General features: G+C 36.9%; 1 protein-coding gene across 1 annotated transcript; it reads right to left on the bottom strand.

The window, feature by feature from the left end:
* Positions 1-6,092: 6,092 nt before the first annotated feature.
* LOC113110390 (sodium/glucose cotransporter 1-like) lies at positions 6,093-16,397 on the bottom strand. Its single transcript, XM_026274577.1, has 15 exons — positions 16,263-16,397; positions 15,260-15,331; positions 14,381-14,485; positions 13,687-13,746; positions 13,376-13,480; positions 12,797-12,902; positions 11,688-11,768; positions 11,384-11,595; positions 9,737-9,872; positions 9,137-9,244; positions 8,901-9,051; positions 8,630-8,798; positions 7,408-7,623; positions 6,568-6,673; positions 6,093-6,307 (listed from the first exon to the last, which is right to left on the bottom strand). The coding sequence occupies exons 1-15, from the start codon at positions 16,395-16,397 to the stop codon at positions 6,093-6,095; spliced, it is 1,977 nt and encodes a 658-aa protein (XP_026130362.1).
* Between the last annotated feature and the right edge of the window lie 255 nt (positions 16,398-16,652).

Below are 16,652 nucleotides of genomic sequence, written 5' to 3'. Positions count from 1 at the left end.
GCTGCAGTGCCTCTGCAGGCTGGATCACGTTTTCAGTAGGAAAAAAAATCTAGCCAATCAGAGCCCCCAACTCATCCCCCCTCCCATTGCAAGCTCTCTCAGTCTCCATCCATCTCTTTGTTTTACTCTGCCTCTCTGCCTCAAACAGCGTACAGATGCAAGCACACGCACGTGTGTTTTGTGTGGTTTGTCATTGTATTCATTCTGGATCATTCTCACGCATTGAGCCCACGGTCCACAGAGACATTATAAACAACCAGGTGAAAGATGCAGTACAAACACATACAATAGAAATTATGATGCTGAAAGGATGACAATTAGCTTGTGATGTTGTATAAAAAATGGTGTGCAAAACAGCTGTAAGATGTTCAAGGATAGTAGGTTTACGGTAGTGCATTATTTATCAGCATGGAGGATGCTGGGATGTGGGGATTGTGTTATATAACAGACCGAGATTTTCATTAGTTTTTAGCTTTGCACATGTCCTTGTGCTGTCCTACACATAATCCACAGCTCTTAGAGGGAAATTGTGTATTTATGTGCAAACGCAAACAAAGTCAACAAGAATTTGTATTCTATGGAACGTGAGTGCAGAACATGCCACATTTATGTTGTAAGCAGTTTGCCCTATAGCAAGCTAGTTCTAAGGATGTTCTAGATCAAAATAGTCCCACCCTGAAGTATCTATGACATTCTGGACACAAGATATGACTTTGGTCATTCAGTGTAAGTCTGTGGTATTTTTCCCGCCTTTTTAGCACAAACAAGGAGAAGCTTGTGAATACTGTCCTTGAAAAAGCCACACATTTTGAAGTTTCATTCATATCTGATTAATTTTACACTGAAGCGTGTAGTTTAAGGACATGTGTATGGTTTCATAGAATAAAAACACCCTCTAGCTGTTTCTGGCAGTTGTGTGTGTAGAAGCTCAAGCTAACCTTGCTCCCCCTGCAGTACGACACATAAAGTAGTCATGCAGTCCAGTGTTTTTCTTCAGCCAATTCAACAAACACACACACACGCCATTCACAAAGCATTTAATACGCACAAAGTATGTACAAGGAATATTGTCTGACATGAGATTTTTTTGGCTACTTTATTTAGAGTACAACTAGCATCATTAACAGGATGCAGCTAGCTTTATCACAAATGCTTTTCATTTGTCAGTTTGAGGGAAAATGTATTTAACCACTATTAACCCCTCAATGTGTGGGAAGATTTGCATAATGTTACCCAAATGTTCACGCAAAGAAAGAAAGTGTAACTTCTCGCTGTTGCCGCTGGTACCATTTCATATAGACGCTGTGTGTCTCGTTGTGAAAGCGAAACTACTTTGTTTGGTCTTCCAAAAGAGGACACAACTAGAGTGGTTAAGTTGTATTTACAACACTGTGCCAGAACAGTTCAACCTAAATATTCAGATGTATGCAGCACATTTTACAAAGGACTGTTTCCTGAACCTAGGAAGGTTGTGCACAAAGGTTGTTTTTATAAAGTGGGGCAAGATGTTCCAAGATGGCGGCACGTCCACACGCAGCGGCTTCTCTCTGTCCCGACAGAACGGTGTTTTCGTGTTTTTTGCCTTGTGAGTCGCAGTGTTTTTGTACGTCGTCGCGTCTATCTGTCTGTAAGCGCAAATACAGTCGCGAGTTTCTGCTCGATGTCGGCAGAACCGCATTTTTACAGTTAAACTCCGTGCATGCTGAACAGCTGCGGGATCTCGGACTGCTACAGAGGCCTTCACCATCACCGACCCCCACTACTGCATCTCGCCCACAGCGGAGGCGCCACAAGCGGTGTCAGAGGAAGCAGAAGAGGGGTAAGCGTGGAGGTATCTGGGCTAGGCTAACGGCTAACCCACACAAGCCATCTATCCCCACCATCGCACTGGCTAACGTACGCTCATTGGACAATAAACTGAACTACATTCGATTACTACGCTCAACTCAGAGGACTGCGCTATTCAGCTCGACCAGCTGATGTGTTATCGAGCGGACAGAGGGAATTTAATGCCAAGGGAATATAATGCTATGCTGCTCATTTCGGTGTACATTCCCCCGTTCAACATCATCAGCAACAGGAACGACGCACTAAATGAACTGTACCAGCACATCAGTGAGCAGAAGACAGCACACCCCGATGCTTTTCTCATCATAGCCGGGGATTTCAACCATGCTGACCTAAAGAGTGTGTTTCCAAAAATACACCAACACATTAACTTTCCAACACAAGGTAATAACATTTTGGACTTTGTTTACACCACACGGAGAGGAGCTTACAAAGCTTACACCACTGCACAGAAGACTCCATCTCTGACCCCAGACAGCATGAGGAGATCCTTCAGCAGGATCAATGCACGCAAAGCTCCGGGTCCTGACAACATCCCTGGGCATGTACTGAAAGACTGTGCAGCAGAACTCACTGATGTCTTCACAGACATTTTCAACATCTCACTGAGTCAGGCTGTTGTTCCCACATGTTTCAAAACTACTACCATCATTCCAGTCCTGAAGAAGACATCTCCATCCTGCTTCAATGACTACCGTCCTGTTGCACTTATCCCCATCCTCATAAAGTGCTTTGGATGTTTAGTCATGCACCACATCAAGTCTGCCCTCCCCCCTCCCTGGACCCCTTCCAGTTTGCATATCGGTCCAACCGGTCGCCCGATGATCCCATCGCCACTACCCTCCACTCAGCACTTACACATCTGGACAAAAAAGACTCATATGTAAGAATGCTGTTCATAGATTTCAGTTCAGCATTCGACACAATCATCCCTCAACAGCTCATTTACAAACGGATTCAGCTGGGGCTCAACACTTCGCTGTGCAACTGGCTGTTGGACTTTCTGATGGGAAGACCTCAGGCAGTACAGGTCGGCAGCAACACATCCAGCACCATCACACTGAACACTGGGGCCCCCCAAGGATGTGTGCTGAGCCCCCTCCTCTTCACTCTGCTGACCCATGACTGCACACCATCACAAAACTCCAACCTCTTTATTAAGTTTGCAGATGACACGACTGTGGTGGGTCTCATTAGCAACAAAGATGAGACAAACTACAGGAGTGAGGTGAGCCGACTGGCCAAGTGGTGCAGTGACAACAATCTCTCTCTGAACGTGGAGAAGACAAAGGAAATTGTTGTAGACTTCAGGAGAGCACACACTCAGCACGTTCCTCTGACCATCAACGGTACGACTGTGGAGAGAGTGAGCAGCACCAAGTTGCTGGGTGTGCACATCACAGAGGACCTCTCCTGGACTGAAAACACTGCAGCACTGGCCAAGAAATCACAACAGCGTTTCTACTTCCTCCGCAAACTGAGGAGAGCCAGAGCCCCGGCCCCCATCATGTACACCTTCTACAGAGGCACCATCGAAAGCATCCTGATGAGCTGCCTCTGATCCACACAGCTTTTTCAGCCTGCTACCATCAGGGAGGAGACTGCGGAGTCTCCAGGCCAGGACCAGCAAACTGGTCTTTTATCTGCACTGTTGTTCACTTCATTGATTTGAACTCTATCTTTCATTTGCCTTGCGTCTTTATTTAACTTTATTTTTAATTTTATTATATGGCTTTTTTTACATTCCATTATTGTATAGTTGTATCTACATTTTATATTTGATCTAGATTTTTTAGGCTTTACTGTTAATGTTATCTGTATGTACCGGGATCTGAGAGTAATGCAATTTCGATTCTCTGTATGTATGTACTGTACATGTGGAAATTGACAATAAAGCAGACTTGAACTTGAACTTACAACTTTGCAAGGATAACTTTGCAATGGCGCTTCTGACCCACAGCCTGTGAGTATGTTTTCATATTTAAAGAATTTGCTACTGATGTTTCAAATGCTAGTTTTAAGCAGTCTAGAGTAGCACTTGTTGTTTGTTGCACTGGATAGCTGGCCAATCAGTGTACACCTCGCTTTTAAGAACAATTAACTTTGTAAAATATGATGCATTTCAGATAAGTGGGGCAAAGAGGAGCAACATAATGAGCAAAATAATGTGTTTTTTGAACCTTAAACAACATAAACACATTGCATTACACTAAATACACAAAATTATTTTCTTTTTAGTAATTTCATATGACCCATTTAAGAAACTAGATAATTCAAAAGAAAAGAAGGTACAAAAATTTGCTGCTGAGGTGTTAACCTTTTAAAATAAAATCTTGAAAAATCTTCATTTGAAGGGCTATCTGGCCCTTTACCCAATGCCTACACCTACTCCTCCAACCAAAAGAGAATCACATGAAACAGAGTGTTAGGGGTAAGTATAGCGGTAAGGTGTAGAAATGGGATTAGGCCTAAATGCCGACTGGAGTCAGACAGGAGTCCAATCAATGAAATGAGAATAAAGGTGTGGTTTAGAGCTAAATTAACTCATATAAACACCCAAACAGTCAGTGTGCTATTCACAAGCAGCATTAGCTGAAGTGAACCATGCCTCACAAAAAAAAAATAAAAAATAAGAGAGATCTCAGAAGACATATGATCAAGAGTCGGTTACATTTAAACGTACATTCATGCATTTGGCAGACGCTTTTAGCCCAAGCGATTTACAGTGAATTCAGGCTTTACTTTTTTTTTTTTTTTTTACCAGTATGTCTGCTAGTTTTTGATATGCATGTTGCTAGAAAGGGTTACAGAGTAATCTAAAAAACTACTGTCCACTGTCCATCAGTCCACGGTTAAACAAAATGTTTAACTATGACGATATGATACTGTGGCTACTTTCCACAGAAGTGGGTGCCCAGTCAAGATCTGGGTGTCTTGTGTGATCAATAAAGACATGAAAGATCATTTGTGTATTATCAGCCTAGAAATATTTTTGATATTTGTGGCACTGGTGAAGATCAGATCACTTTTCATGACCAATTTAAGCATAAAACCAGGAAACTGAAAATAGTTTATTTACTTTTTTTTTGCAACTCTGCTTAATATGTTCATAGCTATAGTCATGCATTAACATTTGTGAACAGATTCCGTTCTACAAATTAAAATTTTTAAAATATGAAAACAATTTACCAAATCAATGTTTCCTTTGTCTTCTTCTGGGAAATTACTAATTTAATTACACTAATAGATCACTCATTGTATCTTGAGGTGCTGAAGGAAACCAATGGTCTTGGACTTTGATTTCAGATATATCAATTGTATCTTCACTCTAAATGAAATATTAACTTTCCTCCTGCACCCTTATCTTTTTGAAAGGGTTTGCACAAGTTAATCTTAGATTTTGTTTATCATTATCTTCAGCTATTAGTTATGTTAAGTTTGAACATGCTTCTGGCCTTCTTCAAGCAAGCATTTTAATAAACACATAAACACTAAAATTCATTCATTTTTATTACAATATAGACAGAAAACATTAAATTAATATATTACAGAGTACAAGATATATACCATGGCAAAAATATGAATGTTATTAAATAAAGTATCTTTGCTTGTCCTAGACAAATATATATATATTTTTTTACTTACAAGATTATCAAAACTTACCAAATAATAAGACCAAAACATAAAAGGGAAAATTTGGAGTTTGGCAGATGAAAGGCATGTTAAAAATGGCACAGAAAAGGCTTTGCATTGATTTGATCATAATGCATCAGAGGACTTTACAGGGAACAAACAACAAAGCTGACTCTTCATATTATTAGTTGAAACTATTACACTGCAATTTGTTAAAGGTATAAAGAAAGAACGTGCGGTAAACATTGTGAAATGTACAGTAAAAACAAATTAGATACTGGAGCAGCTAAGAAAGATTTGACATGACTACAAGGAAGAAAAACAAGGAAATGATTGTGAGTTTTAGTCTTGGGTTTAAAGTCAAAAATATGTTTTTTTTTCTTCTACTTCCTACCGTCAAATCAAAAACAGTAGGCAGTACTAAGGAAGTTTTTGTGGAAGATATTATAAGGAAGTGTGAAGTGTTTCAAAATGAACTTTTGTAACTTCTTACAATCAGATTCATTATTTTAAGTTACCGATGTTTAGTTCGTTACTGATAAGATACAATTTCTGTCCACAGAATACAGTTCTAATATCCTTAACAGAGTTAGCTGATACTGATGTGATCTTTAGCCAAAGAAACCATGGAAGAAGACGCAGACGGTGAGGAGGATAACAGCGTTAGCGTTGACCACGTTTCTCCATAGAGGTTTCTCAGTGGTGTCCGTGAGCTTCAGATTCAACTCTGCCTCCTGTTCTTTAGTCAGTTTAGGAGCATTGCCTTGATCAAAACCGCAGAACCAGTTATAGGCCTTCTTCCAACAGCTTGGATCGCTGCGCACCTCTGTGGAGTCGAAAGACAAATGGAAACAGTTGTTGATGGTTTTTAAAAGTATGTATGTTTTTAAAATACATTATGTGTGCAACAGAATTTCCACAAGTAAGGCATGTGCCTGAATCAACATCATTTGTTTTTCCTAGAACAACAATCTCAGCATCAGACGACACACTCACAGTCCATTCACTGAGCTCTGTGATGCATATCACACACAAAAATAGCAAGTGCTATCTTATTGTACATATTTGGGGATCATGCAGATGTACCTTCTGTTTGCATAGAGTCTGAATCCTGATCTTCAGTCCAGTCAGCTTCTTCCAGATCAATCCTCTCTTCAGTGCTGTTCCTCAAACTCCAGCAGAGCCTGTGCAGCTGTGAAACAACAAGGAGCCACAGAATGAGGGTCTATGCTTCTTAATCTCTATTTTCACATAATGTTATGTTGATTAATCTATACACTGTATATAGGCCCTACGACCATTCAGAAGTTTGGGGTTGTAAAATATGGCTGTGGTGTATACATTTTCATATGTTTTCTATTTAAATATTATTTAAAATGTAATTTATTCTTGTTATGATAAAGCTGAATTTTCAGTATCACTACTCCAGTCTTCAGTGTCACATGATCCTTCAAAAATCAATCTAATATGCTAGTTTATTGATCAAGAAACATTTATTCCTATGAATGTTGAAGACAGTTTTTGTTGCTTTTTTCTTTTTTTTTGTGGAAACCATGATACACTGTCATTCAAAGGCTTTTCCTAAAGAAATTAATATATATTTAGGAAGGACGCATTCATTTGCTTAAAAGTGACAATAAAGATAATTATAATGTAACCGAAGATTTATATTTCAAATCAATATTGTCCATTGAACTTTCTTTTCAATAAATAAATTAATGGTTGTGAAAAAATAATGGTTTCCCCAAACATTGTAAGTAGCAAAAATAGTTTTCAACATTATTTTAAATTGGAAAAAGAATTCACTATATTAACATTTTTACAGTTTTTTTAGATCAAATACAGTCTTGAGTGTAAGAGACTTCTTTCAAAAACAGAAAAAATAAGTATTCTGAACTTAATATTTTAGATGTAAGAAGGGCTTACATGTTTGTCGTCAATGGGTTTAGTCATGAGGGAGATGACCAGTATCAATATAAGGGACAGGGTGTAGAGGATGAGGGCGAAATAGAGGTAGTGCACACCACAGATGATCGTAGGACAGTTACTGGGGCTCACACAGCTCCCCGTGCCGTAGGCAAACTCAGTTATCATACGTGCCAGACCGACCAACAGACCAATACACAACCCGTAGAAAGCACCCTGTGGGGAAACATCAACAATGTGTCAAAAGATAGAAAACTAGATTAATTAGAGTAATTCTGATGACAAACTTAATGCTGGCTTGACAAAGGCTTGACCAGACTTGGATGTTTTAAAATAACTTTAAAAGCTTGAAGTTTGACAATTTTACACTGCTAATATTTTTCAAGTATTTTAGCACATTGCTAAGAATAATTATCATTTTGCTGACATGTTTATAGCATGATTTAGCACTCTGTAGCGGGCATGTTTTAGCACATTCAACATTCAAAGAAAAAAGCAGTCAACCAATCTTTTAAACCAAAAGCTTGCTGCTCAACATTCAAATGCTCATTGCTTGCTGCAGCAGTTGCTGTGTGCTTCAAAAACCCTCCCCCTTCCCCAGTTCCACCTGTATAGATCTGATATGGGTTAATTTCAAGTATGCTATATATGGGAGTAATTTCATGTATGTTATATGTACAGCATCAGTATTTCCTATTTGCAACATGTCTGTGGATGAACTGGCAATAGCAGGTCTCTGTACTTGCAATATATCTATCCTTTTAAAGACCAACCACATTACCATTGCCATTTTTAGTAAATTACCATGCTAAACTTTCTGAGAGTTGTCCTGACAGAACTGCAGTTGCAGATGCCCAGTGAACTTGCTCTCGACTGTTCATGGACACTGACCTTGACTGTCCCAATATGGCGGACGGCTTACTTACATACAGCTGCCCATAAAAACATCTATGCATTTATATCTATGGTTTTCACAGCATCTTTTAGCATACTGTTAACATGTTTAAGCATGTTTCTGTTAAAAGTTTTTAGCACACGTTTAGCATGTTTTAGCATGTTGCTAGCATATTTCTAGTATGTTTTAACACAATATGAAGCAACATAATAATCATCAGCTATATTTTGATTGTGTGTAAAAACTGTGTGTTTTATACAGTCCTAAAAATTAGCCAAATGTAAACAACATTATTACAAAGTTATGAAATGTGAAGATTTTGCTCACTGGTTCATTGACTCGCTTGCAGAAAATGGCGAGGGTGAAGACAGCAGCGATGGGCGGAGCCAGATAACTGGTGATGGACTGAATGTAGTCGAAGAGCTGCCCGCTCTGAGCCGACTGAACGATGGGGATCCATGCAATACTCACGCCGATCAGAAACAGCATGAACACCCTACACACATGAACACAAGCCTGTCAGAGCATATTCACCTCAGTGTCTGCTCATAAGATCATAAAATTAATACCCAACACAAACAAACAGACACAAACACACCTCCCCGCAATCATGAGTTCCTTTTCCTTGGCTTTGGAGCGAATCTTGGTGTAAATGTCCATAGTGAAGAGTGTGCTGGCACTGTTAAAGATTGAAGTGAGTGAACTCATCAGAGAGGCCAGCATGACGGACAACATCAACCCTCTGAGACCTTCAGAAACACACACAGCAGTTTAGAGCCATATCACCAAACAGATCAGTCTACTAGAGATGTAAAATATCCGATTATTCTTTACCGTTTGGCATCAGATCCACTACTAGTTTTGGATAAGCAATGTTACTGCAGCCCACACTGGCTCCACAGTAGTAGTCACACTCTTTTGGATCCACACATGCGATCTCATCTGAAACACACACAAAAATAGTTGACTAACTGTCTCTCACTGTTCACTGACCTTCTGATGCATATTGCATTCAAAAAAGTTACAAAAATAGCTGCACATTACTTCTGGATTTTCAGAATTTCTTAGCATTCAGTCCACATGCCATTTCCCCATATTAAATGGTATTATTTGGCTCTGTAATTGTTATGAAATTATAAATTGCAGATTTACCCTCCCTGAAATAAGTCATAAGAAGTTGTTTTGGTATTATTTGTATACTTGCTTAAGTGTAAATCAGACACTCTGCCTGTCTAAGTAGGCAGTTGTTTAAATAAGTTGCTAGCACATTATGTGAAGAAAAAGTGGACAAAACTCTACTTGTGTGAGACTAATCAAACCTTAAACTTCACCAATTATTACTCAGTCAAGATTCAGTCAACATATTTGTTGACATAGAAAATATTTAATCAGTTTATTACCCTTGTCACCCAGACTGGTATCAGTGTTTCTCACCTGGGTAAAGAACTCTGCTGATCATGCCAGGGAAAACCATGAGGAACATGGGCAGAAGTTTGAGGTAACCACACAGGATGCATCCTGCTTTCACATGAGACAGGCTCTTGGCAGACAGACAGCGCTGCACAATCACCTAAAACAAGATGGAGAGTTTGTGTGAATAACCCAGAGGAACATTTCAGTGCTCACAGTTGATTAGTCCACTTATTTGAAAGAGATTTTTCTCACCAAGCCTGCATTAATTTGATAAAAAATGCATTAAAAATAAATATGACACAAATATGATTTCTACTGCAATATATTTGTAAATGTATCTAGTTGAAAATGTTATTTATACTTATACATTTTATATTATACATAGAACATTTTAGGTATCATGGTTCGCCATCTAAAACACATCTGGTAACCTGGAATTGAATTATTTAGAATCCCCACTGTATAGAGAAATAAAAACAGATGCAAATAAAAAAGTGAACTATATGAACTATACAGTGAACTATGATAATAGTTCTATAATAAACTATAATAAACTTTTAAAGCTGTTTTTTCCGCTATAGTGCCATAGTACAAATACTGAATACTATTTGTCGAAACAAACATCTGCAGATTAATAGAAATGATATCACGTTCTAAATAAATAGATAAATGAATTAATAAAAACCTACATTAAACATAAAACTCTTCTCAGTTGTTTTTCTAGTCACAGAAAGAACATCCAGTTGCAATGAATGTGACATAAATAAGCATTTTTATATCTCAACAGATAAGCTTATGGGCTATGAGTCTTGCTAATTGCCTGTTGAACTAACTTAACCATGTCCATTTGCTTCTGCTACTCTTTGGCTGTTTGCATGTCTTATCTTACTCATTGGGGACTAATCTGGGGTCTAACTAAAAGCATGTCTATTTAAGCCTAGACTCACTCTGACTAAAACAAGGAACACACAGTTCATCCTGGGAAACTTAAGATAAAAGTGTAGTTTGTGGTCCTAAAGTGGACACAGAAGAGATTTGTCAGTTTGTATATGTGTGAATGTCTGTTCCTTATACTACGTGTTGGACATGTAGACCTCTTTTTTATCAAACAGTATGTTTTTATGTCCAAAATGTTATTTAAAAGCAATATGAGAAAGATGTCCCATCCTTCCCAGCTAACAGGGAACTTTCTTAGAACCTGGCTAACATGATATGAACAAACCTTTATCCTGTGACGTTAATAGAATGTTCATTTTAAAGTTAAACATTATTTACACGTTGCTCATGGAACTTCTTTCAGGAATGTTTCAGTTGGATGTTTGTCTAACATTTTTTTTAATGTTAATACTTGTTTCAGAATATTCACATTATGGAATGTTCCCTTAATATTCATGAATGATAACTGTAGTGATTAATATATTAACGTCCACACAAGTCTGCCAGCTTAAAAGCTAAAGCTGATTCTGATTGACAGTCATTGTTTTTTTCATCAGCTTAAAAATATTATCTGAAAGGAAATTCAATGATATCATTCTCTTGTGTTGTTATCATTATAGTGGCATATGGACTTCTCTATTCTCATACAATTATTATGAATGATTATTCAATCTTTATAGTTATATTTATCATCCTTGTTGTGAGTCTTAGCCTTGATAAATGTATCAGTACCTGGTCAGTGCACCAGTACCAGCCGGCCTGGATAGTAAGACCAAAGATCAGTCCAGGCCAGGGCAGATCACCATTGAGGGGGTCTCTGAAGATGTGGAAGGAGTCTGCGCGAGGAGTGTAGCACTCTTCACTGATGTTCACACCCACCACTGACGGGATCGCAGTCATGTATCGCTCTTTGAAGTTCTCATAGCCTCCCACCTCAGTGAACGCTGAAAGAAATTGGTTGATGTTGAAGCATTACTCTTTGAGCAGACAGTTTTTATCCAAAGCATTTAATTTTCAAAAACGTGAACAGACATACCAAAGCCCATAAGAATGAATGAACCCACGACCATGATGATGGTCTGCAGTGTGTCGGTGTAGATGACTGCAGCTAGACCACCTGTCGAAGAAACAGTGAAGGTTTATCAATGAAAAACAACTGAGCAACTGAAAAGGAAAGAATGTACGCTTGGCATTTATGTTGGTTTAATTGATATATATATAAATTATATATATATATATATATATATATATATATATATATATATGATAACTTTAACTGTAGTGTGATGTTTTATATTACATTTTAAAGTTAATATATTCTTCAAATGTATTCAATTTCATCATTATTGATATTTTAAGAGACTTTGACCTACACCCACAGTAATGAGGGTCTGCAATGGCTCTCTATGATATCTGCTTTTCTGTTTGTTCTGCACTTTTTTTACATGTTGGTCGCACCAAATGACTTTGGATTGGCTAACAAATTTTTTTGATATTAACAAGCAGTAGTAGCAGGAGATTTCTCTTAATGAAATACTCTTTTTCTCTATTACAGTATCAGGACAGTTGCATTTCCATGGCATTTTTTCCTTTATGCGCCTTCAAAGAATTCTGAAAATGAATTTTATTTCAGAAGTTGTTTGCAAGACAGGGCTCTTTGGGCTTTTTGAGCCTTAGCAACTGCAGTTTATCATTCACAGAAGCATACGAACACTCTCAGCCATAGCTCTTGTAAACATTTACAGATGGTAAGAGGATTTCTGATTTCTTACTGTTTATTGTTGGGCTGGTTTGTCCCTGAGATAAATCTATTGCACAACAGAGCATTGGGATGGCAGAAGTTTAAAGTGGCAGTGCATTAAAGTTTGCCTTGCACAGGCTTATCATCTATTGTCATTACGGGCAATTACCCATAACACATACACATCACGCTACAATAAGCAGCGGACTGCATGGTCCTCCTACCCTGGACTTCACTCTCTGTTGTAGTAAAAAAATATAAAGTTCATATAAACTTCCCTGAACTGCTTTAATATGAACTACTACTTTATATATGACCACTACATATTGTATATAGAGCTTACCACTGATGTTAAATATATGCAATGTGTCAGTTTAAAGTGTGCGGTATTTCAGTCAACAGACCTGTTACTGTATAAAGAGCTGTAATGAGCAGCAGAATAACAACAGCCAGGTAAATGTTTAGTCCCAGAGCCTGGTTGATGAAAATGGCTCCTGCAAACATGTCCGCCTGAGAGATGGAAAAAAACAGAAGTACAAAACATGGGGGTGTGGTGCAAATATTTGAACTATCCATTTCAAAACAAGGTCCTTATCTTTGAAACCAAACCCACTTAAGTGTGACTGCATATGGCAATAAAAGCTATTTGCACACGGACATCACGGCTGTTTCAAATCGACTATCGGCTTATAACCGGATTTAGTGAAGACCTGACGTAAACAGGACTGGACAGACAACAAAGAAATATCGAAATTAATTTTAATTCAGAAATAAGGACCTTGTATTTTTAATTACAAATAAGCCATGTAGTCTGCATTCATAATAATTGTGAATAATTATTAAAATTGAGTGTAGCATGGTACACTAGTGATGGTACGTCACAGTGTTCAAAGTATTGTATGTCAGCTACCTTTCAAAGCACCACACAATTATCATGTGATACCCATATTTTCTGTAAGGGTTGACACAGATTTTGGACTCACAGAGATTTTGGTGAAAACATAGAGAAACAAGGAGAGCACGGAGAGGTAGATACGGATCCGCTGCCCACCAAAGCGTTTCTTCAGGTACTCTGGCATAGTCACGATCTGCAGATAAAGAGAATAAAGGGTCATGAAAATGATAACGCAAACATAAAGTGGTCGGCACATTCATGTTGTGTAAGTCAGCAATATTTGAGTCAAGTCACCTTTATTTATAGCTCTTAATACAAAACAGATTGTGTCAAAGCAGCTTTACAGTGTTAAACAAAATAAAAAATAAGTCCATTGAAGAGGAAGAAGTGTATGCATACCCCAGCCTTAATGTAGATGGGCACGAAGAGCCATCCCAGAATAATCACTACAACAAGAGCCTGAGGAAACAAATGAAAAGAGATGTTCTTATCAGTGCTGGTAGTGTTGACTAAAACTCAAACTATTATATATATATAAATATATATATATATATATATATATATATATATATAAATATATATATATATATATATATATATATATATATATATATATATATATATATATATATATATATAATTTTTGTTACATGAAATGAAACTATAAAATAAAAAACAGACTAAAACTAAAACTCAAATAAAAAAACCTGAAGCTAAATAGAAATATCTAAGAAAATAAGGATGACTAAAATATGACAAATGTAATACCAAATCTTTAATACATAATATAATAATATATACATAATACTAAAATAACACTGATTACACCAATTCATCTGTTCTTTAATATTTTATTAATATCTTACCTTAATGATTAAATATTAGTTCTTCAAATTGGACATTTTTATAATTATATTAATAAAAATATAATAATGTCTCTAGTCATTTTGTCTCTATTCTCTAGTCATATTGTAGTGTACTATACTTTATACTTTAGTGACCCATAGTAATAAATAGTAGGCTAAAACATTAAATCCTGCCACATACATATTAAATATCATAGTTAAAATGTTAGGCTTCTTGTTAAACATACATTCCACTCAAATCCTCCGATAGCAATCCCAGCAGCTGCTCCAGTTCCTGCTATTCCCACAAAATGCCCACTTCCGATGTTACTGGCAAAGAGAGAGGCTCCGATCTGTGGGGGGTAAAAGCAATCTTATTAACATGTGCTTTATAATATGTTTATTAATATACACACATTTGATATATAAGGGTTTAAACTGGACAGAAAATTGATTCTAAGTGATCTGCTACATTTTTGAATGACGGAAGGTTACAAAAGTGTAGCATGGGATTGTGGGAACTGTAGCCTATTTCTTCATAATATATTAACTGCCTACTGTTTGACTATATCTGGCAATACAATCACCATAATGATAAGCTGTAAAAACTGCTTCTTCTGCACAGTCTGAGGTGTAATTCAAACAATAACGACTGCAACAATGAACTTTGTAATAACAAATAAAAACCTTTAAAAATATATGGAATAAGGCGATAACTTTAGCTTGGACCAAAGCATGACAGCTCCATAAAAACTGCATGAGCAAAGCATATCAGTACTTTCAGCTGTAATGAATTGTGGGTCGCATCTGGCATCAGTGCATTATGGCCCCATAAAAGATTTCATTCACCCTAACATGATATCAAGGTTCTGAAATTGAGGGGCAGTTTGGGTCGTTATCATGTCATATCTGTGATAATGTGAAATCACTCGTCATGCTATTGACAGATACATAATCAGCTTCTACTTTTATGGCCGTTTCAGTCTTGCGTAGCACATTTAGCACAATGATTGATCACTATTGATGTAGTATATGATCGAGCAATGTCATTTTGTCAATGTCCATCACATTATGAGTACAAAACAAGATGCTTTTAAGGTTTAAAACATTTTGGTCAGTTTACTTACCGGCCACCACACCATACTCCTGCCAGCAAGGAAAAAGCCTCCTACTGTGGATCGATTGGTCCGTACCATTGCCTTTGGACAGAAAGAGCCATTAAATTCAACAAATATATGGGTTCAGAGTCAAGACACTTTAAATAAACAACACTGTATGTGACTTTATATAATGATCAGACACATTTCATGAAAACAACACATTTGGTTGATGGATTGGTGTTCAGTGGCTTTGTTTGTTGTTCAGTTGAATATGTTTGAATTTTGTCAAGATGTTTTAAATCTATGTGGATTTCAGATGGGCAGATACAGGTAGAAATATATGGTGCTATCACGAAATCCCAGAAATGTCAATGCCCTCCGTAAGTCTAATTAAGATACATGAAGGTAATTAATATGTAAATTAATTAGTAAATAATAATAAAACAAATTATTAATTAATTTCTTTATTCTTAATTTCAATTAATTAAAAAAAAAATGTGTAATTCCCAAATCTGTATTTGATTTAAATCAGATCCATTCATTAATAGTTACTTTCAATCACAAATGAAATATTATATCACAAAAGTTAACATTGGAGTAATTTTTATTTTATTTTTCTTTGTGTGTGTGTGTGTGTGGAGGGGGGGGGTCTAAATATATAATAATGTAAACATATATATAATGTAAAAATACATTATATTATGTTTTATCTGAAAAAAACAAACATTGTTTCTAAAGGACTTCAGCATTTTTACAAAACAACTTCAAAAAAACTATATTATATTATATTATATTATATTATATTATTATACATTTTTCTAAAGATTTTATGCCTTTTTTTGCAAAACAACTCGCAAAATTGCATTTTATTATTAACTTTCTGTGAAATCAGTCACTGTTCTCATTCTGTTTTCAGACTTATCTCACACAGCCATTGTACATTTAAATGTTGACGCAAGGTTAACAATTCACAACTCTGTCAAAGGTAGACAAATCTTTTACAGGTGGATAGAAATTACTGAGCACTTACCCATACTCCCACTGCCAGGACCACCAGAAAATATATAACAATCACTGAGATGTCTGCTGGATTGTTAACATATATGGTGATGTTTTTTCTGTTTTCATTGCGAACCCAAGAGAATCCGAAATATTCTTCACCCATTTTGCTGGTTTTCGAAGAGGGCTGGTGGAGCAGCACAATGTCCCTCTCTGACACGATGGTGAAGACACCTGGATCAGACGCTCACCGTCAGGTGTGTGACTCACTGTATGTGCGTGTGCATGCGTTTACTTATACATGTGCATCTAGAGATGGGTGTGACCTTCTCAGAGTTAATTATAAAAGTGTGTTTGTGACTAAGAGATGTCAAAATCTGAGATTGGGAATCATTAATGATTAACTTATAGCAGGAAGTGT

Source organism: Carassius auratus, chromosome 10 (assembly GCF_003368295.1).
Source record: "Carassius auratus strain Wakin chromosome 10, ASM336829v1, whole genome shotgun sequence".
Classification (NCBI taxonomy): Eukaryota; Metazoa; Chordata; class Actinopteri; order Cypriniformes; family Cyprinidae; genus Carassius; species Carassius auratus.
Note: the sequence above shows the minus strand (reverse complement) of the source record. Positions and strands in the feature narration are given on the sequence as shown.

Coding starts and splice junctions, on each gene's coding strand:
- LOC113110390 (XM_026274577.1), bottom strand. CDS start 16,397: ATGGGTGAAGAATATTTCGGATTCTCTTGGGTTCGCAATGAAAACAGA. Junction 15,332..16,262: donor TCCTGGCAGTGGGAGTATGG/GTAAGTGCTCAG, acceptor TTCTGTCCAAAG/GCAATGGTACGGACCAATCG. Junction 14,486..15,259: donor GGAGTATGGTGTGGTGGCCG/GTAAGTAAACTG, acceptor TACCCCCCACAG/ATCGGAGCCTCTCTCTTTGC.